Source organism: Torulaspora globosa, chromosome 8, assembly GCF_014133895.1.
Source record: "Torulaspora globosa chromosome 8, complete sequence".
Taxonomy (NCBI): Eukaryota; Fungi; Ascomycota; class Saccharomycetes; order Saccharomycetales; family Saccharomycetaceae; genus Torulaspora; species Torulaspora globosa.
In genome coordinates, this window is record NC_050734.1 from 522,035 (window position 1) to 544,270 (window position 22,236).

The 22,236-nt window shown below is 45.3% G+C and overlaps 7 protein-coding genes across 7 annotated transcripts; 3 read left to right on the top strand and 4 right to left on the bottom strand.

The window, feature by feature from the left end:
• Positions 1–260: 260 nt before the first annotated feature.
• Positions 261–6,743, top strand: BRR2 (ATP-dependent RNA helicase BRR2; the record flags this gene model as incomplete). The annotated part of the gene is made up of 1 exon (XM_037285702.1): positions 261–6,743. The coding sequence occupies one exon, from the start codon at positions 261–263 to the stop codon at positions 6,741–6,743; it is 6,483 nt and encodes a 2,160-aa protein (XP_037141598.1).
• Positions 6,744–6,800: 57 nt separating this feature from the next.
• Positions 6,801–9,128, bottom strand: RAD3 (TFIIH/NER complex ATP-dependent 5'-3' DNA helicase subunit RAD3; the record flags this gene model as incomplete). Its single annotated transcript, XM_037285703.1, has 1 exon — positions 6,801–9,128. One exon carries the CDS (start codon positions 9,126–9,128, stop codon positions 6,801–6,803), a length of 2,328 nt encoding a protein of 775 aa, XP_037141599.1.
• A 198-nt stretch (positions 9,129–9,326) lies between these two features.
• Positions 9,327–10,019, bottom strand: ADK2 (adenylate kinase ADK2; the record flags this gene model as incomplete). The annotated part of the gene is made up of 1 exon (XM_037285704.1): positions 9,327–10,019. One exon carries the CDS (start codon positions 10,017–10,019, stop codon positions 9,327–9,329), a length of 693 nt encoding a protein of 230 aa, XP_037141600.1.
• A 1,030-nt stretch (positions 10,020–11,049) lies between these two features.
• Positions 11,050–14,739, top strand: MSH6 (mismatch repair ATPase MSH6; the record flags this gene model as incomplete). The annotated part of the gene is made up of 1 exon (XM_037285705.1): positions 11,050–14,739. The coding sequence occupies one exon, from the start codon at positions 11,050–11,052 to the stop codon at positions 14,737–14,739; it is 3,690 nt and encodes a 1,229-aa protein (XP_037141601.1).
• A 112-nt stretch (positions 14,740–14,851) lies between these two features.
• HG536_0H03030 (uncharacterized protein) lies at positions 14,852–17,377 on the bottom strand (the record flags this gene model as incomplete). Its single annotated transcript, XM_037285706.1, has 1 exon — positions 14,852–17,377. One exon carries the CDS (start codon positions 17,375–17,377, stop codon positions 14,852–14,854), a length of 2,526 nt encoding a protein of 841 aa, XP_037141602.1.
• Positions 17,378–17,988: 611 nt separating this feature from the next.
• CCA1 (tRNA adenylyltransferase) lies at positions 17,989–19,623 on the top strand (the record flags this gene model as incomplete). The annotated part of the gene is made up of 1 exon (XM_037285707.1): positions 17,989–19,623. The coding sequence occupies one exon, from the start codon at positions 17,989–17,991 to the stop codon at positions 19,621–19,623; it is 1,635 nt and encodes a 544-aa protein (XP_037141603.1).
• A 148-nt stretch (positions 19,624–19,771) lies between these two features.
• On the bottom strand, positions 19,772–22,210 carry BCK2 (Bck2p; the record flags this gene model as incomplete). Its single annotated transcript, XM_037285708.1, has 1 exon — positions 19,772–22,210. One exon carries the CDS (start codon positions 22,208–22,210, stop codon positions 19,772–19,774), a length of 2,439 nt encoding a protein of 812 aa, XP_037141604.1.
• Between the last annotated feature and the right edge of the window lie 26 nt (positions 22,211–22,236).

Consider the following 22,236-nt stretch of genomic DNA (forward strand, 5'->3'; position numbering starts at 1 on the left):
TAGCGACCCAACCAGCAAATCCTCACAGCGTCCACCAAAAGCATGCTTGTGCTCCTAGCTAGTTTGAAGGTCTGGTCGTTTGAATCTTGAAGCTTCAATACGACTAAATACTAGTATAAGATGCTCATTTAACACGAAGGCTATTAGATGAGCTTTCAAAGCTCTAGAAGAGACTTCCAATAACAGTGTTGAAAGGCGCATCGGTTAACTGATCATTGGTATTCTAGCTCCTGTTCAATAGACTAATCAGTTGGCAGAAGATGTCTGAGGATGGTGAGAAGGACAGAAAGCAGCAGATTCGGGAGATCTACCGATACGATGAGATGTCAAATAAGGTTCTCAGGGTTGATAAGAGACTGCAGACAATCAAGAGTGATCCACAACGAGATGCGGAACTTTGCCAACCGAAATCCATGGAAGGAAGAATCTCCGTGAAGGAGATGGGGATGAGTGCCCGGCGGGAAATCGACAACGAAGATAGAGAACAGGCGAGAAAGAGTTTAGAACGTGGACAGGCGAGAAGCAAGAAGACTTCTGAGAGGCCAGTGAGTTCAATGAGAAGTGTCTTGGATTATGATAATTCTGCACTGAAGTATTACCCGACGGATCAGACGAATAAGGCTCTATATGAAGAAATATTGAGATGGATAACGGAAGTAGTCGGCATGGATATACCGCACGATATCATTGCTAGCACAGCAGACCTGTTGATAAGCGCTTTAAAGGATGATGAGGATGAAGCTGACGGGGTTTTGGACAAAAAGAGGGTGTTTATCGAGAAAGAACTTGAGCTGCCGATTCAGCCTGCTAGATTTAAGGATTTGGTCCAACTAGTGAGACAAATCACAGATTACAAAGATGGTTCTGTGGAGGAGGATGAAAAAGCTGTACCCGTACTGCTTGAAGACGCACCCGAAGAGGGGTATGCTGAAGAGGAAGATAGTACGTTGCTGAATGAGCTTGAGCAAGAAGATGGAGAAGACGAGGTGTCTGATTCTATCAACCGCAAGAAGGCGGCTTTGGCAGATGACGCGGGGCTTGGCTTAGCGCACGACGAGGATAAAATCTTCCTTGCTGGAAAGAATCTGGATATCATCGAAGAGGTAAGCATAAATGAAGTCGACGAGTTTTTCGTACGAAGAAGGCTGAATGAATCTAGGGTAGACCTCGATGCAAGCTCCGTCCAACATCTTTCGGATCAAATATTGGAAGTACTCGAAAGGAATGACAGTAATTCGAAAAGCCTTGAGGTAGAACTCCTAAATTTACTTGGAGCTGAACAACTTCAGTTCGTCAAATATATCGTCAAAAATTCCGACGCTCTTCTCTGGGGTATTCGTTTAGCAAGAACAGAGGAAAGTTTAAGACCCAAGGTCCTTCAGGATATGCGACAAAATGGCGTACGAGCTTTGGCCGACCAGTACGATGAGGGAACGCGCCTGAATAGCAAGAGAACGGCCGCAAATGCCCTAGATAGCATATCAACTAAAGAAGGAGATGCCAAAAGGCTCCGAGCGAGTGATCGAGGGCCAGTTCCACCTCTTCTGGATCTTGAGAGTCTTGCGTTCAACGAAGGCGCTAATTTGATGACCGTATCGAAAGTTTCGCTGCCGCAAGGCTCTTACAAAAAAGTCAATCAGCACTACGAAGAGATACACATTCCTGCCCCAAAGAGGCCAGACATTGATTACCCGTTAATACAAACATCTTCCTTACCTGTCTGGGCTCGAAATGCTTTTCCAGCAAGAGAGACCGAGAGTCTTAACCCCATCCAGTCGAGAGTCTTCCCCGCTGCATTTCACAACGACATGAATCTTCTTTTGTGCGCACCAACTGGTGCCGGTAAGACCAACGTTGCTATGCTTTGCGTTCTCAGAGCAGTTTCCACTTTCATTAACCCTGATACGAATAGCTTGCGGAGTAAGCAATTCAAGATAGTTTACTTAGCGCCTCTAAAGGCCTTAGTACAGGAACAGGTTAGAGAATTCAGAAGGCGCTTAGCATATCTAGACATCAAGGTGGAGGAACTGACTGGGGATTCAGCGCTCAGCAGACATCAGATAGCTGAAACGCAAATATTAGTTTCAACACCTGAGAAATGGGATGTTATAACCCGCAAAGCTGCTGATACATCATCCTATATCAACCTCGTCAATCTGTTGATAATCGATGAGGTCCACCTTCTTCACGATCAGAGAGGGCCCGTTTTAGAATGCATAGTGGCAAGATCCTTACAGTCACCTGTTGCGAGACGAGCTCCAAGAATTGTTGGACTTTCGGCTACACTTCCAAATTATCAGGATGTTGCAAAGTTCTTACGCGTTCCGACTGACGGACTGTTTTATTTTGACTCGTCATTCAGACCTTGTCCTCTTAGTCAGCAGTTCTGTGGGATCACGGAGAAGAATTCAATAAAAAGATTGCACGCTGCAGATGAGGCGTGCTACGATAAGACGCTTGAGGCCGTCACCAATGGTCACCAAGTTATAATTTTCGTTCATTCTCGAAGAGAAACGGCAAGGTTAGCAAGACACCTTATACAAAAGTTCCGTGATCAAGGAAGTATTGAAAGCTTACAGAAGGCAGATCCAGCTTCAAAGCAGATCTTGCAAACGGAAGCGGAGAAAATTCAAAACCCTCATTTGGCACAGACTTTGAAACAAGGTGTCGGAATTCATCACGCTGGTTTGTCCAGAGAAGATCGATCTCTTTCAGAGGACCTATTTGCGGATGGTCTCCTGCAGGTTCTGGTCTCTACAGCGACTCTGGCATGGGGGGTCAATCTTCCAGCTCACACTGTCATCATAAAAGGAACGGACGTTTACTCAGCGGAAAAAGGCAGGTGGGATCGACTGCCTCCTCAAGATCTGTTGCAAATGTTGGGTAGAGCTGGGAGGCCAAGATATGATACTCACGGGGAGGGAATCGTTATTACGAATCAAACTGATGTACAATATTTTCTAGCCATCTTGAACCAACAATTGCCGATAGAATCTCAGTTTGTATCAATGGCGGTGGACGCGCTGAATGCTGAGGTAGTCTCTGGTAGTATCAGAAGTAGGAAAGACGCTGTCAATTGGTTGAGCTACACTTACCTATATGTGAGAGCTCTGGTTTCACCTCAGCTGTATAACGTGACAGACAGCGAAGGTGATGATAGTTTGCTTCGATTTCGAGATTCTTTAGCCCACTCAGCTTTCAGCGTTCTTCAGGACGAGAAACTGATAAGTTATAATGCCGAAGAGGGTACGGTGCAATCCACAGAACTGGGCCGCATAGCATCTTACTTTTACGTCAAGCACAAATCCATGCAAACCTACAACCGAGGCCTAAATGAGCGTTCATCTCAGATGGACCTTTTCAGGTTGATTGCAATGTCAGGTGAGTTTGAGTACCTATCTGTCAGACCAGAAGAGAGAAAGGAGCTGAAGGAGCTTTTGGAAAGAGCTCCAGTCCCCGTTAAGGAAGATGCCGACGACTGTTTGGCGAAAATAAACATTCTTCTTCAAAGTTACATTTCTAGAATGAAGTTCGAGGGTTTCGCTTTGAGTTCCGATATGACATTTATTAAGCAGAATGCAGGCCGCATATCCAGAGCGCTTTTTGAATTGTCCTTGAAGAAAGGCTACTCTCAAACCTCCAAAAGACTGCTAGATATTTGCAAAATGATTGAGCGCAGAGCGTGGGTTGCAAATTCACCTTTGAGACAAATCAAGGACTGTCCCAAAGAGCTGATCAAGAAAACTGAGGCTTCCACTCTATCTTGGCAGGATTACATGGAACTTGAAAGTCCAGCACAAGTAGGTCAGGCTGTGAGATCGGAGAAATACGGCAAAATGGTGTACGATTTACTGAGGAGGTTCCCCAAGCTAATTCTAAAATGTTCAATTCAGCCGCTAACCGCTAGTCTACTTAGACTCGAATTAGAGATTCTTCCTGATTGGATATGGGAATCCAAGTTCCACGGTTTTGGCGAACAATTCTTAGTCTTGGTTGAGGATACGGATGGCGAGAAGATACTTTATTCTGATACCATACTAATAAAAAGAAATGACTTGTATGAGACACGAATATTAGAAATCACCATCCAACTCTCTGCAGCCCAGCAGAAAAGACTACCGCCAAACTTCTTCATCTCTGCAATCTCTGAGCGATGGTTGAACTGTGAGACGCAGCTGGTAGTTGATATGCAGCAAGTACGACTGCCGAGAAAATTTCCTGCTCCAACTCCACTTCTTGATACGAAATTAGTGCCAACATCGGAAGTAAATGTGGAAGAGTTTTCAGAAGTATTCGGTTTTACAGCTTTTAACAAATTTCAAAGTCAAGTGTTCCATTCCGTTTACAACTCTAACGCCAACGTCTTTATCGGGGCAGCTAAGGGAACTGGCAAGACAGTTTTAGCCGAGATTGCTTTGCTCAATCACTGGCGACAAAACAAAGGGCGTGCAATTTACATTAATCCAAGACAGGAGAAAATAGACTATCTAATACAAAATTGGACCAAAAGATTTTCTGGATTAGCGGGCGGCAAAGATATAGACAAATTGGGTCTAGAGACGACTTTGAACCTCCGTATTATCGCTCAGAGCCACTTGATACTGGCGACACCCGAGCAGTTTGAAGTTGTTTCAAGAAGCTGGAGGCAGAAGAAAAATCTACAAAACATCGATCTTTTGATCTACGATGATGTGCATGAAATGTCAAATGGGTTAGATGGTGCCACTTACGAAATATTAATCAGTCGTATGAGCTTCATAAGCAATCAGCTTGATAATAAAACAAGGATCGTGGCGTTGGCATCTTGTATAGCAAATGGACGCGATTTAGGCGAATGGTTGGGAGTCTCAAAGGGCAACATCTATAACTTCTCTCCTCAAGAAAAGGCAGCACCAGTCGAAATTCAACTAAATTCATTTGATCAACCGCCCAACGTCGCATACAATCTGTCGATGGTCAAAAGCGCATTTGAATTTGCCCACGCAAATGCTACGTCCACCAGTATAATATACCTACCAACAAGAACCTCTTGTTTCAAGGTGGCTGCTGATATGGCTAAGTATGGAGTCGATCGCGATTGGAACATGTCGAAATTGGAGGAGCATGGCCCACCCCACCTTTCCATCCACGCCACTCAGGATCCCTTGCTTGAATCGCCGCTAAGGATGAGAATTGGTATCTTGTACCAGAATATGACAAGCAAGGATAGAAAACTTGTTCTACAGCTTTACTCGCACAATGAGTTGTCTGTGCTACTTGTTACACGAGACTGTTGTTTCTATGCTCCAAACTCTAAATCAGTGATTATTCTGGGTACCCAATATTATGAGGGGAAAGAGCATCGGTACGTTAATTACACGGCGAACGAGATTTTAGAGATGGCGGGAACAGCTCAGGATAAACACAGTGGAGGCACTTCGAAAGCGTTGATCCTTACAAACAAAAATTCGAAGGATTACTATAAAAAATTTCTGCTCGAGTCTGTTCCAGTGGAGAGCTCATTGTACTTTAGCATACACGACTTGTTAATTGCAGAAATAAGCAGCTCGGTTATTCGAAGTAAACAAGATTGCGTTGACTGGCTGGCTTACACGTATTTCTACCGTCGTCTTCATGCTAATCCAAGCTTTTACGGTGTTAAAGATGTGTCATCTTACGGCATCTCAGCCTATTTAACTGAGCTGGTTGAAGGTACCTTGACCGATCTTCAAAACTCCTCGGTGATTGAAATAGAGGATAACGAGGGGCTGGAAGACGCTGGTGCGCAGGAAGTCGAGGAAATGATAGCACCGCTAACTGGTTGTCTCGTCAGCGCTCATTACAATATATCCTTTCTGTCTTTGAATATGCTTCTGACATCTCTCTCTGGTGGTGCCACGCAACAAGATATTCTAAAGATCTTATCGAAGGCAAGTGAATTCGACTCAATTCCTCTTAGAGAGGATGAGATGTCAGTGGTTCAAAAACTGAACCAGCTCGTTCCTTTCAAAGTTGACGATATAAGTGGGGCCAATTTACTAAATTCAAAGGTATATTTATTGTTACAGGCCCATTTTTCAAGACTCAAATTGACACCGGAATTATCATTCGACCTAGAAGTGGTGTTGGGGAAATCAGTCTCTCTAATAAGCGCCATAGTTGATATCTTATCTGGTGATGGAAGGCTGAATGCAATGACCGCCATGGATATTTCACAGATGATTACACAGGGGATGTGGGACACTGATAGTCCTTTGAAACAAATTCCTTTCTTCAGCGGTGAGATATTGGCCAAGTGTGCCAACAAAAATGTAGAGACTGTCTATGATATAATGGCTCTGGAGGATGAGGAACGAGAAGGTATAATGCCCTCTGACGAAAGTGAGGTTTTCGAAATCGCTAATTTTGTCAATAACTATCCTAATATTGAACTAGAGTATCGTATCGAGCAGACTGGGACATTCAAGGCAGGCGAGCGAACGACAATAAACGTCACCTTAACAAGAGATGAAATGCCAGAAACGCTGGTTGTAAACTCCAAAAAATTACCCTTTGAAAGATTGGAAAGCTGGTGGGTAGTTGTGGGTGAAGTTGCTACAAAACAGTTGCATGCAATCAAGAAAGTGTCTCTGCGCCGTGATGTACAAACTTTTGACCTAGAATTTACTCCAGAGAAAGGCGACCATCGATTAACAGTTTGGTGTGTGTGCAACTCTTATCTGGATGCAGATAAGGAAGTTTCTTTCAGTTTAAATGTCGAATGATAAGTAAATGCTACATAATACTGGTTATTAGCTGCCCCGATTCAGCGTAGCGGAGCATTATTCCATTTCAACATCAACAGGAGCTTCATCCTGGATCGTGCCATCTCCATTCTGCTGCTTTCTTTTTGATTTTTCTTCCTGCTGATATTGAAGGAGCTCTTCGTATCTCCAAACGGAGACACCTTCTTGATCTTTTGGATCTGTGGGTTGAGCCATTGTCCTCAAGAACTGTTTGGCGTTAGCGATAGCCATATCTGTTGAAAGGTTGAGATCAGCATCAGAAAGGCCCTGAGAAATCCACTTTGGTAACTGATTTCTTTTCCTTGAAAATCTACGATCCGCCAATACCATCACTCCGTAATCATCCTTTCCTCTCAAAACCCTACCCAAACATTGTGCGGCATGCCTCATTGCATCAAATGATAGGAAATCATTCTCTCTTATCTGATAGTTTTCCCTAAGAAATTCCAAACGGGCCTTTAATATACGAGACTCAGTGTACTGGAACGGAATGCCTATCATCAGCACTGTTCTACCATACTGATGGTCAAAGTCGATTCCTTCTGAAACTTTGCCACGGGCGACAGATAAAAGAATAGCACCTCTTCCATTGGAACAAGCTTTTCTGTACGTTTCCAGGGCAAGCGAAGTCTCTTGAGCGTCTGGGGTTTCAACCAAAATTAGCTTATGTTTCCAAACTTCATCCAATATGCCCATCGTTTGCCACATAGATATGATGCTTTCCATGTAAAGGTATGATGGGAAGAATACAACCATCCCATCCGGCGTTATTTTAGCAAATTCCACCAGCATTGAACCATAATTACGTACAATACTAGGATCATTCCGAATTTCAAACCTAGAAGAAATAGCCACTTGATCTGAACCCTTGGTCACAATCATTGGCAAGAATGATTTTTTCGCTAAGGTCATTGCATAAGATCTCTGGAGCACCGTGTTGAAATTCAGCATCCTAGGGTACATATCAAGCGGTGATATGGTACCCGAAGTAATTATCACGGATGAAAATCTTTCAAATACAGGTTTTATTGCAATTGATGCATCCAAACATGTGAATCGCATGATAGGGTTCGGCACAGCGGCATTCTCTATTTCATAGGGTTCAATGATCAATAAAAAGCCTGTCTCATATGTTGATATTAAGGTAGCAAATGTCGCAATGTCCTTAAGTGCCATGAAGTCTTCTATTTCGGACACCTCCAGCGTCCTTACCAGAAGCGAGAGCCGTTCCGAGCAAAACCGTAAAGGTTTTCTGTCAATGAAAGTTAATTGTTTTAAATGCTGCAGAAATGACTTGGGCGTCTCTGAAATTACATGTAAAACTTTCATTCTTGTCTTCAGATACTCGATTAGCCTCTTAAGAAATGAGACAAAATGTTCTGCTCTCCTGATATTCCCTGGTATCGCTTCTGTCAATAAATCTTCTGAGAGAACAGGCGTTTCTAAAGCGGCTTCTTCGCCAGGTTCTAATATCTCTGCGGTGTGCAGCCCTTTGACTAATTTATCATATTCGTCTTGCAACTTCTTAGCATCCACTCTTCTAACCTCTTGAATCCTATTTTCCAGAGCATTAGCGCCCTTCGTAGCGCGCTTCAGGACATCGTTTGTCAAATCAAGTGAAAGCGACTCTATACAAACGTTGTCAATATTGTGCGCCTCATCGAAAATGACAATTCCATCCTTTGAAACTTCCTTCGAGACTCTTTCCGCAATTTTGGGATCCAGCAAATAGTGATAGGAGTAAATAATAATATTACAGAGTGAGATCATACGACGAACGATAAAATACGGACACAAAGTTCGCTCCTCACAGTACTTTATCAGCCTCTCAAATGAAAACACACCCTTAGGAAGATAATCTTCAACTTCGAGGTTGTATAGATTCTCATGGTAATCACACAGTTCAACCTTAGATTCCGGATCATTTTCCAACTGACGTTTTGCCTGGCCATTGGTCATACGACGGCATTTTTCATCAACAACTGTACCCTTCCGTTCCTTACTTACGATTGGATGCAGACAGAGATTTTTTCTCGAAGTTAAACCTAGGCCTCTGAAATCCTCACGGAAGCCTAACTCCCGAGTTCTATAATCCATAAGGTTCTCCAACTCTATCAGCGCTTTTTCGATCTCGGACATAGTACGGGAACAGTATATGATCTTTCGATGCTCAGGATAGTGCATTTGATAGGCAATAGTTAATGAAAGTAATGAAACAGTTTTCCCAGTTCCCGAAGGCATTTCCAGAATACTATTTCCGCCGGCATCTAAAGTTCTCTTGATATCGCACATATACTTGTACTGCTCTGGGTAAATTTTGGGATAAGGGAAAAGTACTGGTAAATCATCGATGTAGAATTTCATTTTGACTTCAAAGACCAAATGCTTCTTGGTCGTTCAAACCTTGGAATCGCTCCTCTACTAGATCTAACCGTCGCCTGGTTCTTAGCATGATGGGGATTTCAATATCAGGAATCAGGAAGCGATTATCTAAAGCAGATACATATCACGTGAAACAGATCCAAAAGTGCCTTCCTCTGCCAGTGAAAGATGTTGCTTGAATCAGTGCTCACTGCGGTGCTTCTCGATCAGCTCGAAGAGTTTCGGTGTTATGATATCGGATGTGTCGCCAGAGACTGTCTCCAAAAGGCCTCTCTGCGCGTAGAATTCCTTCAAAGGACTTGCCGTCCTGTGATACTCGTCCAGCCGTCTCTTGAAAACCTCCGCCGTGTCATCAGGCCTTTTGCTCAGTGGCTCCCCAGTGATATCATCGATTCCTGGGATTTTGGGCGGCTTGTATTGCAGATTATACACTCTACCGCTTGGTACATGAACGTACCTGTTCTCGATTCTCTCGAGTATAACGCTTTCCGGAACGTCCAGTTCTACAACCAGAGTCAAGCCGGTGTCATACTTAGACAGCGCTGCTCTGAGCATCTTCCCCTGCTCAAGAGTACGCGGAAATCCATCTAGAAGCCAAGTAGCTTCCCGAGATAACCAGCCTGCTTGCTGGAGGTGGCCCTTGATCAATCTTGTGACCACTTCGTCTGGTAACAGCTTGCCCTCGAAGATGTAAGATGCTGCTAAGGAACCCAACGGTGTCTTTTTCTGTATCTGTTGACGTAGCAGATCTCCGGATGAGATAGAATTAAGCTGGGGAAATTTCGTCAACAATCGCGCAGTCTGAGTTCCTTTGCCAGACCCGGGAGCTCCAAGAATGAGTAGTCGTACGGGCTTCATTAGTTGAGTTGACATACTACCGTATCACACAGCCTGAGCGATCTCGCCTGTTTTAATACCTTGACATCAATGATTCGAGAGAGTATTGATTGGGGCTTTTCGCGGATCCCGTCCAAAAGGAAAAATGAAACAAGCTCAACAACCAACAGGCATCATAACCGATTTATAACGACTTTTATTCGTTCATTTTGGCAAAACCCGTAAAACGATTTTCCTTATTCTACTCTGTATGCAGTTGAATCGTATCTCATTCGCCTATTGTACGTTGCCCGACGCCACAAGGAGTGAGCAGCTGAAACAATAATGGCCATCAGGGTTAAGGGCTGCGAGTTGAACGGCCGAGTCACAACGCTGACGCGAGTTTCGACATTGTCAAGCTTCGCTTCGAGTACAAAAGGGTACTGCTGTAACAAGCTGGCCAACCAGCGGAGCACGAGCCGTGCCGGAGGGAAGCCCTGTGTTGGCCGCAAAAATTGCTCCACTCGTCAAATATCTAGCGAACGTCGATGAAGCTGAATTGAGAGTGTATTATCTGACCGGTGGCGGCGCCTCGACCTCGGCGGCTAATTCATGCCGGCCCTAAAACAACGAGAAAATGTGTCGTACCTCCTCGTGAGCTCCCATAACACAATCTAGGACCCTGAAACTCGCAACTGAATGTCGTAAGCGGTCCGAATCCGCAAAATCCCTGCTGAACGAAGCAATATCCCACGGGAATCGTGATAACCAAGAGTTACTTCGCCAGCGCAACTCTCCAGCTAACGACCATATTCTCAAACTTTCCTTCCGCACCGAAACACATTCTCTGAGCGCCTATAAACGGCCTCTAGCTTGTGAGATATCCAGAAACAAGATGATTCTTAAGCTCTGATTGCTATATATTCTAGCTTTGAAAATCACATGACTGGGCGAGACGCGACGCGTAAAGTACAATGCCCATATAAAGGACCCACTTCAGTACATTGGAAAGTATAACGACAAAGAGAGAACCACTGTGTGTCTATCGTTTTGTATACAGGGGTTAACGCCGCTAAGGAAAGTCAAAATGACTACAAAAACCACCGGCTCTGGCCAGAAACGTATGAAGCAATCGAGCTTGCTATCATTCTTCTCCAAACAACCTCATAGCCCCAGCCCGGCTGCAAGAAAGCCAGTAAGGAAACTAAAGAATGGTACGGAAACTCTGCCGAATGGATTTTCTAAAGAACTAAAAAAACCTGCGAATAAGCTGCTTTTTGTTGGGATGGATGAGGACGAATCGGATGCTTCAGGGTTTGTGACAGCCAATGATAGTATCAATGTCCCAGATGTGGTTCAAAAACTAGCAGAAGAAAAAGCTGAAGCAGAGAAGAGCTCCAGTATTTCAAAGCAGCACGATCTAGAGGAAGATGGCGAAAAGACGCTTTCGAATGCAGACTCGCCAAAGAACAAAGGGGATTCTAGCATAGCTGCTGAAGGTGGCGAAAGCACTCTATCGTCCAGCGGCCGAAGGATGAAGGAAAACGTCAGTTATGCGGAGGCCTCTGATGAGAGCGACACGGAACAGACACCCAATGTCCCAAGAAAGAGAAGAAGAATGCAAACTGAGGTTGTTGATGACGAAGACGAGTACGTGCCTGACAAGAAAGAAAGCGAAGACGATGTGGTGATGGATGATGACGACGATGATGGTGATCTTTTGGAGTTGGCAGAGACCTCTTCGCCCAAGGTTGTAAAAAGGGCAGCTAAACTCACACCCTCTCGGCTTCCTAGGAACCTGGTTAGTAGGTCAAATGTGGATAGAGTTTCATCACCTCCGAAGCATCAGAAATTCAATAAGCAGAACGAGGAGAGGTACCATTGGTTGGTCGAACTGCGGGATGCTTCCGGCCGTCCAGTGACTGATCCGCAGTATGATCCTCGTACCCTTTACGTTCCGCAGTCCGCCTGGAGTAAATTCACGCCCTTTGAGAAACAGTACTGGGAGATCAAGTCTAAGATGTGGGACTGTATAGTATTCTTCAAGAAGGGGAAATTTTTCGAGCTATATGAGAAGGATGCTATACTGGGCAATCATCTGTTTGACCTTAAAATTGCTGGTGGTGGGCGCGCTAATATGCAACTCGCAGGTATTCCTGAGATGTCTTTCGATTATTGGGCGTCTCAGTTTATCCAGCACGGCTACAAAGTGGCCAAAGTGGACCAAAGAGAATCAATGCTGGCGAAGGAGATGAGAGAAGGATCGAAGGGAATAGTGAAAAGAGAATTGCAGTGCGTTTTAACTTCCGGCACGTTGACAGAGGGCAACATGCTACAATCTGATTTAGCCACGTACTGTCTGGCAGTTCGGGAAGAGCCAGGCAACTTTTATGCGATGCAGGAAGAAAGCAAACCTATAGCGGGAACTGCCAAGCGATTGTTTGGTGTTTCATTTATTGATGCCGCTACTGGTGAGCTAAATATGATAGAATTCGAGGACGATGACGAATGCACAAAATTGGATACCATCATGTCTCAAGTGAATCCAAAAGAAGTCATTATGGAGAAAGACAACTTGAGTAACCTAGCTCATAAAATTGTCAAATTCAATGCCGCTCCGCAGGCTATTTTCAACTACATCAAACCAGACACAGAGTTCTATGGATATGAGAGAACATACGACGAACTAACATCGTCAGATTCGAAGTACTTTGCTGATATAACACAGTGGCCGGCGGTGTTGAGAAAGTACTACGAACAGGGAAAACGGATAGGTTTCAGTGCCTTCGGTGGGCTCTTATATTATCTCCAATGGCTGAAACTGGATGAAAGCCTTTTGACTATGGGAAACATGAAAGAATACAATCCTACTAGGTTCAAAAATTCGTTGATAATGGATGGCGTAACGTTGCAGAACTTGGAAATATTCAGCAATTCTTTTGATGGAACTGATAAAGGAACTTTGTTTAAACTGTTCAATAGGGCAATAACACCAATGGGTAAAAGAATGATGAAGAATTGGCTCATGCATCCATTGCTGCAGAAGGACAAAATTAATGAAAGACTGGATACAGTCGAGGCTCTTTTATCAGACAGCAATTTAAGGGATGTTTTGGAGACTGCTTTTGCAAAGCTTCCAGATTTGGAAAGGCTTCTTTCGCGGGTTCATTCAAGAAACCTCAAAGTTAAAGACTTCGATAAGACAATTCAAGGATTTGAAACAATCACTGAATTATTGGAGACCCTTTCATCCCATAATCTCAACGGATCATTGCTTAACTACGTTTCTACTATACCCAAATCCTTAATCGCTGACGTGCAGAGCTGGTCAAACGCTTTCGATCGCACGAAGGCAGTGGATGAAGGAGTTCTTATCCCGCAAAGAGGAGTGGAACAAGATTTCGATGAATCACTTGATAAAATACTACAGCTTGAGGAACAGTTGGAGGATGTGCTGAACACATACAAAAAACAGTTCAAATGTTCAACATTGCAATATAAAGATTGCGGTAAGGAGATTTACACTATTGAAGTTCCTGTCTCGATAGCAAACAAAATACCTTCAAGCTGGGTGCAGATGGCCGCAAATAAAACAGCAAAGCGTTACTATTCTGATGAGGTAAGAGCTCTGGCACGATCAGTGGCAGAAGCTCGTGAATTACATAAAGTACTGGAGGAACAATTGAAAGACCGATTATGCAAAAAGTTTGACATGCATTATGGAACCAGCTGGATGCCAACAGTGCAAATAATTGCTAGTATTGATTGTTTACTAGCGCTAGTACGAACTTCAGAATCTCTTGGCCAGCTCTCATGTAGACCTCAATTGGTGGATGAGATAGATGGTAAAACAGGAGCACCGCTCAACGGCTTCCTCAAATTCAAATCTCTAAGACATCCCTGCTTCAATTTGGGGACGACTTCGGCAAAGGATTTCATCCCCAATGATGTTGAGTTGGGAAAAGATTATCCACAACTCGGACTTTTGACTGGTGCCAATGCAGCAGGGAAGTCAACCGTTTTAAGAATGACATGTATCGCCGTTATTATGGCTCAAATGGGTTGCTACGTACCTTGTGAGTCTGCTATATTAACCCCAGTGGACCGAATCATGACACGGTTGGGTGCCAATGATAACATCATGCAAGGTAAGTCGACCTTTTTTGTTGAGCTTTCCGAGACCAAGAAGATTTTGGATCTCGCCACAAATAGATCATTGTTGGTTGTAGACGAGCTGGGCCGAGGTGGTTCTTCAAGCGATGGATTTGCGATTGCAGAGAGTGTTCTGCATCATGTAGCGACGCATATCCAAAGTTTGGGCTTTTTTGCAACTCATTATGCTTCTTTAGGGCAGTGTTTTACGGGCCATCCACAAGTGAGGCCTCTTAAGATGAGCATTTTAGTTGATGAGAAGGCTAAGAACGTTACATTTTTGTACAAGCTAATAGAGGGCCAAAGTGAGGGCTCTTTTGGTATGCATGTCGCTTCGATGTGTGGAATTTCTAAGGAGATAGTGGAAAATGCACAGAAAGCCGCGGAAAACATGGAACATACTTCTAATCTTGTGAAGCAAAAGATAGCCGCTTTAAATAGTCACCATGACAATGTTACTTCATTGTCATTAGGAGTGGAGAGCGATTTTGTACGCTTAGTATTTGGTGACGGCTTGAAGAATACGAGACTAGGTACCGGAGAGAACGTTCAAATTTATGACAACAATATAAAGCGCAATGTCTTAACGAGCCTGTTCAGCATTATTGAAAGCCTTGACGGATAATAAAAATATACTGCTTATATACTGTTAAGAAGTCCAAATTGAAAAAAAAAACCGAAATAAACCAAATTACCAAAAATTATTCGCATCCATACGACTAAAGTCACTGACCTATCTATACCGTTCCAGATTGCTCCACTCGACCACCATTCTCTCTTTTAGGCGCCGTAGAAAGTCCTTCACCTTCCTGCGTGCAAGGAATCTTTTTGTTGAGATGTTGCAGAACATGATCTCTCCTCTTAAACTTCTTGCCACATTTAGGACAAGAGTATGGTTTCTCACCCGAATGCACTGACTTTTTGTGTCGAGTAAGATGATGACCCGATGAAAACTGTCTCTTACACTCTTGACAAATGTAGACTTTACCGTTCTCAGACATGACGATTTCGCTTGAAGAAAACTTGGGTGGCTGGCTACTCGAGGTGTTAATAAGATCCTGTTTCCTCTTCGTAGCGCTTGTTGGAGAAAAGACCTTACTTTCCAATTTAGGTCGCTTTGCCTCCGGCGGCTTTGGGGATGGAGAGCCCTCCGCTACACTGCTACTAGTGCTTGTGCTGTTGAAGTTGTGCACCTGATTCAAAGTGGAGCTGACGCTAGAGGAATATGCCAGAGGATTGTTTGGCGCTAGCGGGGTTCTATAGTCATTAGCAAAGGAGACAGGACTTCTTGAAGACTCTCTTGATATATTGAGAGTGACAATGTTAGGTGACTTAAGTTTCTTGATAAATGGTAGATTCGAAGTAGTAGGCGATAAGGGAGCGAGTCCCCCACTACTGGTAACTGGCTTCGCAGTTGCAGCCGAGTAGTAAGACAAAGGGTTATGACTGTAGGACGGTTTAGGAGATACTATGCTGTTATTCTGGGTTGAATCCTGCTCTTGTACCGTAGAATTCGCATTGGCACCCGACGGTGGATTAGCGTGCTCGATAGGTGAATTCAAAGACGGTAATGTAAGTCTGGGAGAAGACGCACCGCTATTCGCCATTGAAGCTAAGCTCAATGCCAGCATATTGTCATCATTATCATCCAGCAAAGCTGAAGGTGGATTAGAAGCCCCGACGCCCATCGACGGCATTGTCAGACCGTTGCCGTTATTATTGGTATCATTAGTGGGTAGTGTCATCCGCATGCTTGCATTTGGTGAGCCAGAATTGCTATGAATACCTGTGCTCTGCAACTGTGAAGGTACCAGCTTCTTTTTGAATCTCAAGGTCGGATCCTCAAGAGTCGGTTCCACGATATTCGAGAGGTCCATCATTCGCGAGAGCAAAGGAGACGATATTCTGCTGATGGTTTGATTCATGTTTAGATATTGACTTGAATTCGGCGTTGTAGACCTTATGGAGCTACTCTGTGGTCTATTGATTCCTGAGCCTAGCATGGGCATCGTCTTATTCTCCTCCAATTGTTGCAATTCTTGAGAGCTGTGGTTCAATAGTTCACCAAAGCTTTTAAGTCTGTTTTCCTGGTCTGCCGTATCAGGGACGTGCAGTTGGGGCTTCAGTTCCTCCTTCTTAGTCGCATTCCACTTGTCTGCAAGTTTATCGACATCGATGCCGACAGCATCATCCACACATAAGCACTTCCCAGCCTTCTTGCCAATGGGCAACCACTCCTGCAGAGCAAAGTTAACCGACTCGGCCAAATTATAACCGTAGTTGAATCCTGCATGATAGCCATAAGGAAACGTGATTATGAATTCTCGCTGGCGATGAACAATCTTATTGCATCGTATGCCATTTTTCCGCAAAAGCTTTGGCGACACAAGGAACATCTTATGTCTCAGGAACTCCGGGCACTTGGCAGCATCCATAGGAAATTGATCCTTCATGAATCTGTAGAATTTATCCCGATCCTCCTGCGGGATAGCGTACCACTGTTTTGGAGCTCCAAAGTGAATGTAGTTTATGGAGTAAAGATCCTGGTCTTCCAAATGCCATGCGTACGACGCCTTCCACAGCCCCGCATACAGATACGAGTTGTTCACCCCCGGCAACTTCTGCTCCATCTGATCCAGCAGGTTCGGCAACTTTGCCACGTTCCAAATCTTCAAATCCTGCGGAAAAACAGATCCCAGCGTATCTGCCCCATACATCGGCGCGGTGAAGTTCAAAGTTTTCCAGTAGTACGACTCCAGAGACTCCAATCTCTGCGCGTCGTCGAACTCCCGCAGGTTATCTGCATTGAAATGGTCCCTGAACTCCTCGAAATTCTCCGCACTGAAATTATCCGGGTTCCTGAGCTTAATCCTGGACGATTTCACCGGCGGCGAGGGCAGCCGGCCCTCGCCGTTGCCGTTACCTGGCGAGTCGGGCAACGTGTAGTCACGTGACAGGTCTTTCCACTGTATGATGTTGTACACCTTGCTCTTCTCCACGTTCTGCACCATGAACACTCCCTGAGCGCCGGCAATGTGCTGCTGGATTGGTTTCCGTATCTTAATCCCCTGCAGAATCTCTCTTTTTGGCGGGAAATCCACCATATCAAGCCACTCCTGCGGAGGCACGATCTTGACGATCCCGCTCCGCATCCCATACTCGTTGATCGACCGAACAAACGAGTAGAAATCCTGAAACTGCTCAAAACTCGGTCTGAACACGGGCACCCCGTCTACCACTTCCGCGACTTCACACCCGCTCATCTCGACAAGAACCGAACCAACTCTGCTGCCGCTGTTCTTTCTGAATCAGCCTTTCAATACTCACTCCGCTGATCAACAGCCCTATCGTCGATCCTGCAACCAGAATCTGTGTTCTGCTCTTCTGGTGTTGTGTTGTTGATCCCTTATGCCTTCCCTTTTCCCTTGCTCCTTTAAACTTTTTTCTCCAGAAAATTTCACAACAAGAAACGACGGCGATGAGCTCTAAAAATTTCAACTAACAGTATAAAAGTTGCGAGAGAGCAGCGGATTGTGGGACAGTAGGGCCCGATGGCGGTGGTTTCTTGGTTGGTAATCGGTCTGTGCGTGTTTTGAAATGCAATTGACCCTTTTTCGGGACTCAATTTGGACCACTGGGTGTCTTTTGGCGTAGGTCGATCGTGTGAAGGACGTAGAGTTGTAGTTAGTGTGTTAAGTAGTCGGAAGTGGCCAGGCTGCCCATGGCAGCGGCATGCCGGCGGTAGAGGAGGCCCGGCTGGGCCAGTAGACGACGGATCGCTGTCATGTGATGGGGTTCTGGCAAAAATTTTGGGTTTGTAGCTTGGTGCTCTTGTAAGTACAGCTGGAGGTATCTTGGAGGCAGAACTGCACGAATGTGGTCGACAAGGCGGCTGTGGAAGTGGAATTTGGATAGGGTGATGAGCAGCGTCGACTCGTGTGCGGTAGGGATGGGGCTTCCTAGCTTCCGGCTCGATAAGGTCGAGCGAGGAATCTGCGGTCTGTTGAACGACTTCACTCGGGAGTATAACGAGCGTAACAAGCTGAAGGAGCCGCTGACGTTGAGAATCTCCGGCGGATGGGTCCGCGACAAGATCCTGGGGCGCGAGTCGCACGACTTGGACATCTCGATCAACGTTATGTCTGGGGAGCAGTTTGCGACCCAACTGAGCCGGTTCCTGACCGAGAACTTCGACAAGTACGGTGTTAAGCCGCACTCAGTGCACAAGATCGGCATAAACCCTGCCAAGTCCAAGCACTTGGAGACCGCCACGACGAAGCTGTTTGGCGTGGAGGTGGACTTTGTTAATCTGAGATCGGAGGAGTATTCGGATCACTCCCGCATACCGGTGACGAAATTTGGCACCGCCAGGGAGGATGCCCTTAGACGTGATGCTACGCTGAACGCTCTGTTTTACAATATCCAACTGAATCGGGTCGAGGACTTCACCGGGACGGGACTGCAGGACTTGAAAAACGGCATACTAAGAACTCCGCTGCCGCCAAGGCAGACGTTTCTTGATGATCCGCTGCGGGTGCTGAGACTGATTAGGTTTGCGTCGAGGTATAATTTCCGCATCGAGGACAGCGTCCTGAAGGAGATGCAGGACCCGGAGATCAATGCGGCTTTCAGTACCAAGGTTTCTAACGAAAGGATCGGCACTGAGGTGGAGAAAATTTTGGAGGGCCCCAACCCTTTGCTGGGCTTGGCTTTGATCCAAAAGACTCATATAGAGAATGTTGTTTTCTCGTGGCACCATGACGTGGATCTCATCAATTTCAACAAACAGCATTGTAAAGATCTGCCAGTCATTGACAGGCTCTATGACGATGGCGTGTTGAATGCTCATCTATGCAAGGTAGTCGAAAACTTTGAGTCGTTTGTCAGCGATTTGGGTACTTTATCTTCTTTGATGGCGGGATCTGCGGAATGGAAGCGATCTTTCATCTTATCTGCATGTCTGATGCCAATGGAGGGCCTAAAGATAATCTGGACTACGAGGAAAACGATGAACAATACTATGCCCGCTGTGGAGAGCATTCTAAAAGATGGACTCAAGATTGGTAAAAACGGAGCGGCCCAGGTCTCAAGAGTTGTCGATTCGCTGACTTCCTACGAGCAAATGATCAAGAAGTTTTCTGAAGACAGGGCTCAGTTGTCAAGGTCAGATATTGGAATCTTTCTGAGAAGTCTTAAAGGTGACTGGCAAATTACTCATTTTGTCTCACTGTTCAAGCAATACCCTGGGTGTGAGAAACGACAATTAGTTCAGGTCATGGAGCAATACGCATCCTTTTACGATTATGTCTACGCCGAACAGTTGGAAAATTGCCATGATATGAAACCTTTGATCAATGGTAAAGAAATGGTGAGCCTATTGAAGATGAAGGGTGGCCCATGGTTAGGCAAAATTAATGATAGAGCCATAATGTGGCAGTTGGACCACCCCTCGGGAACTTCTGAAGAGTTGTTAGATTACGTAAAGTCCATTTTGCCAGAATATACATGATTTCAGGTCAACGGCAGGAGAAATGAATGTTCATCAAGGCTGTTAAAGGTACGTAAGTATATCTAGATATGATTAAAAAAGAACTGATAAACTAAGAATAAATGCAATTTTATGACTTGTATTGACTTTTTGCTTATTGGAACCGTGCTCAACCTCTGTTTGGCTGATACATGTAGGGAGTATCATTCATCTCACCGCCGATCCCAAGTGAGTCAGTAATGGCCTCAAGATCACTGTTGATAGCTTTCCACTGACCCATGGAATATAGAGGAAGCGGTTGTCCAGCTTTTGGACCTGCGTGAGAGAGAGAGTTGGCATGAGCACCCAATCGATCGAAGTTGCGATGGTAAACGCCTGAATTTCCGACTTCTTCTACCGAGACTGTGGCATTTGTTCCTGGGGAAAAGTTCGCAATGGACGTGACCGCTGAATTCTGTCCATTTGCTGAAGTACCTTCTACCGCTTCAACTTGACCACTACTGTTCGAACCTCCAGGAGATATTTCCTTTTGTTTGTTGAGAAAATTGCCTGAATTGACAAAATCGAATTCCATGTCCACTTGGTGCGATTGTTCGTCTTGCTGGTAATTATGTCCTAGGAATATTTGACTTTCAAAGGCTTCATATTCCAGGCTTTCAACCGCAGTTGTACCGCCAGACAAGTTAAAAGCTGAAGCGGGAATAGTCTTTTCACGAATCCCCGCTCCACCTGGTCCTGCATCGATCAGTGAGTAACAGCCTTGATCCTGCCAATGACCTATTACTATATTATCACTGACAGATGAGGTGGATTTCGTTAGGATCGAACCTCCTTGGCTACTACTAGTGCTGCCTTCGTGAGGCAAAAATGCATCAAGGACATCGATATTTTGATGGCTACGTTTAGTCTCCCGATCATTGGTGTTGAATCCCCTGTGCGCCCCTTGCGACGGAACTATTTGTCCTATGCTATCTTCAACCTTTGTCTCCAATGCTTTTGTCATACTTCTCAGCGCTGGTAAGTTGTCTACAGGGGTTGGAATATCTGATTCTTCGAAGAGGAGTTCTGATGAACTGTCCCGATCTAGTACAGGCTGTGATACGTTGAGGGTGCTATGATTCCCTGCAGGGTTTATACTGCTGATGCTGTTCACGAGGTTGCCGAAGCTACCTGTCTGACTGGCAAGCGTGAGATCCATCGCGCTTGGAGTTGAAGAAGCAGAGGTGTTGGACGGGACTGAGTAACCTGAAGTAAAAGGTGGCGGTGTCACCAGCGATGACGAAGAAGGCGTAACTACGCTTTGATTTCCACTGCTGTTCACAACTGTCGAATTCGTTGCCGATGAGTTGTACAACCGATGTGACTCTGAGATCGATTCCTGCTTCCTTCTATGTTTGGCTGCGCTCCCACTCCTATTTGCCATCTGGGAGTCTAGAAACGATTCCGCTCCTATGAAGCTACCGGCATCCTGTGAATCTGCCCGACTATGGGAACTAACAGCATGAGTGTATGATCCGCGAGTGCCTGAGCGCGGCCTTGCTGGTGAGGCCGTCCTTATTGGAGACCGGTAGGAAATCGACGATATGGAAGACGCTGACATGTTCTTCCGAAGAGCTGGAACCATAGTTGATTGTAGTTGTTCTTGAGCATTATGACTCAGAGATAATAACGAAGACTCGGACCCGCCCGTATTCGCTCTTTTCCTACTGAACATTTTGCTAAATGCTATGGACGCATCATTTTCATCAGCGTGCTTCTTAGCACCGATTACTGATTCTGAAAAAGATGCCTTACTGTATGGGTAAGCTCCCAGTTCGGCAGCACTAGAAGCATGGTTTGTGCCCAGATAGCGATATTCCATAGGCGATTCAACAGATTCTACATTCGGGTTACCACCACCTAAGTAGCCAACTTTACGAGGCGAATCACCCACAAAACGACCAATCGGAGCGGGCTTGACTAAGTTTGGACTGTAGACCGACTTTGGAACGACTTCTTCTGAGAGCAAGCCTGGGACTGGCTCATTTCCTCTGTTATGCGCGGACGAACCATGAAACTTGCCATATTTCAAAAAAGAGCCATAAGATCTCTTAGCCGGGGCGCTGGTCGTGCTGACAGCGTAAGGATCAGACATAACTTCATTTTCTGCACATGAGACTAAGTTGGAGCCACCAATAACCGCTGGGGGAGCCTTCGACGAGCCAAAGATCTTCAGCATTCTGCTCCTGGAAGATTTTTTCTTCGAATTCAAAACGGGCGACGCTCCCGCAGTAGGAAGCTCTGGCGTGTGAACGGACGTTACGCTGTCTTCAGATGCTGAATCCTGAACCGTGTAGTTAACAAACACCATCTCGCCATTTTTCTTCTTGCTTTTCCTGGACCGATAAACGGGCCGTTTTGTGCCCTTCTTGGGATCCTCCATCAGCACCTTCTTGGGACTGCTCATAATATTGACCCCGGGGGTACTCGGCGTGCTGCCATTAGCACTATCGGATCCATTTGATTGCAGCGAAGACGCTGCAGAAGACCGCCTGTAGTAATGAGGAATCTTCCACTTGTTCACAGATTCAGCCCCGGAACTAGAAATCCGCGGACTCTGCTTTGACATCAAACAATTGCAGCTTTTCAAGGCCC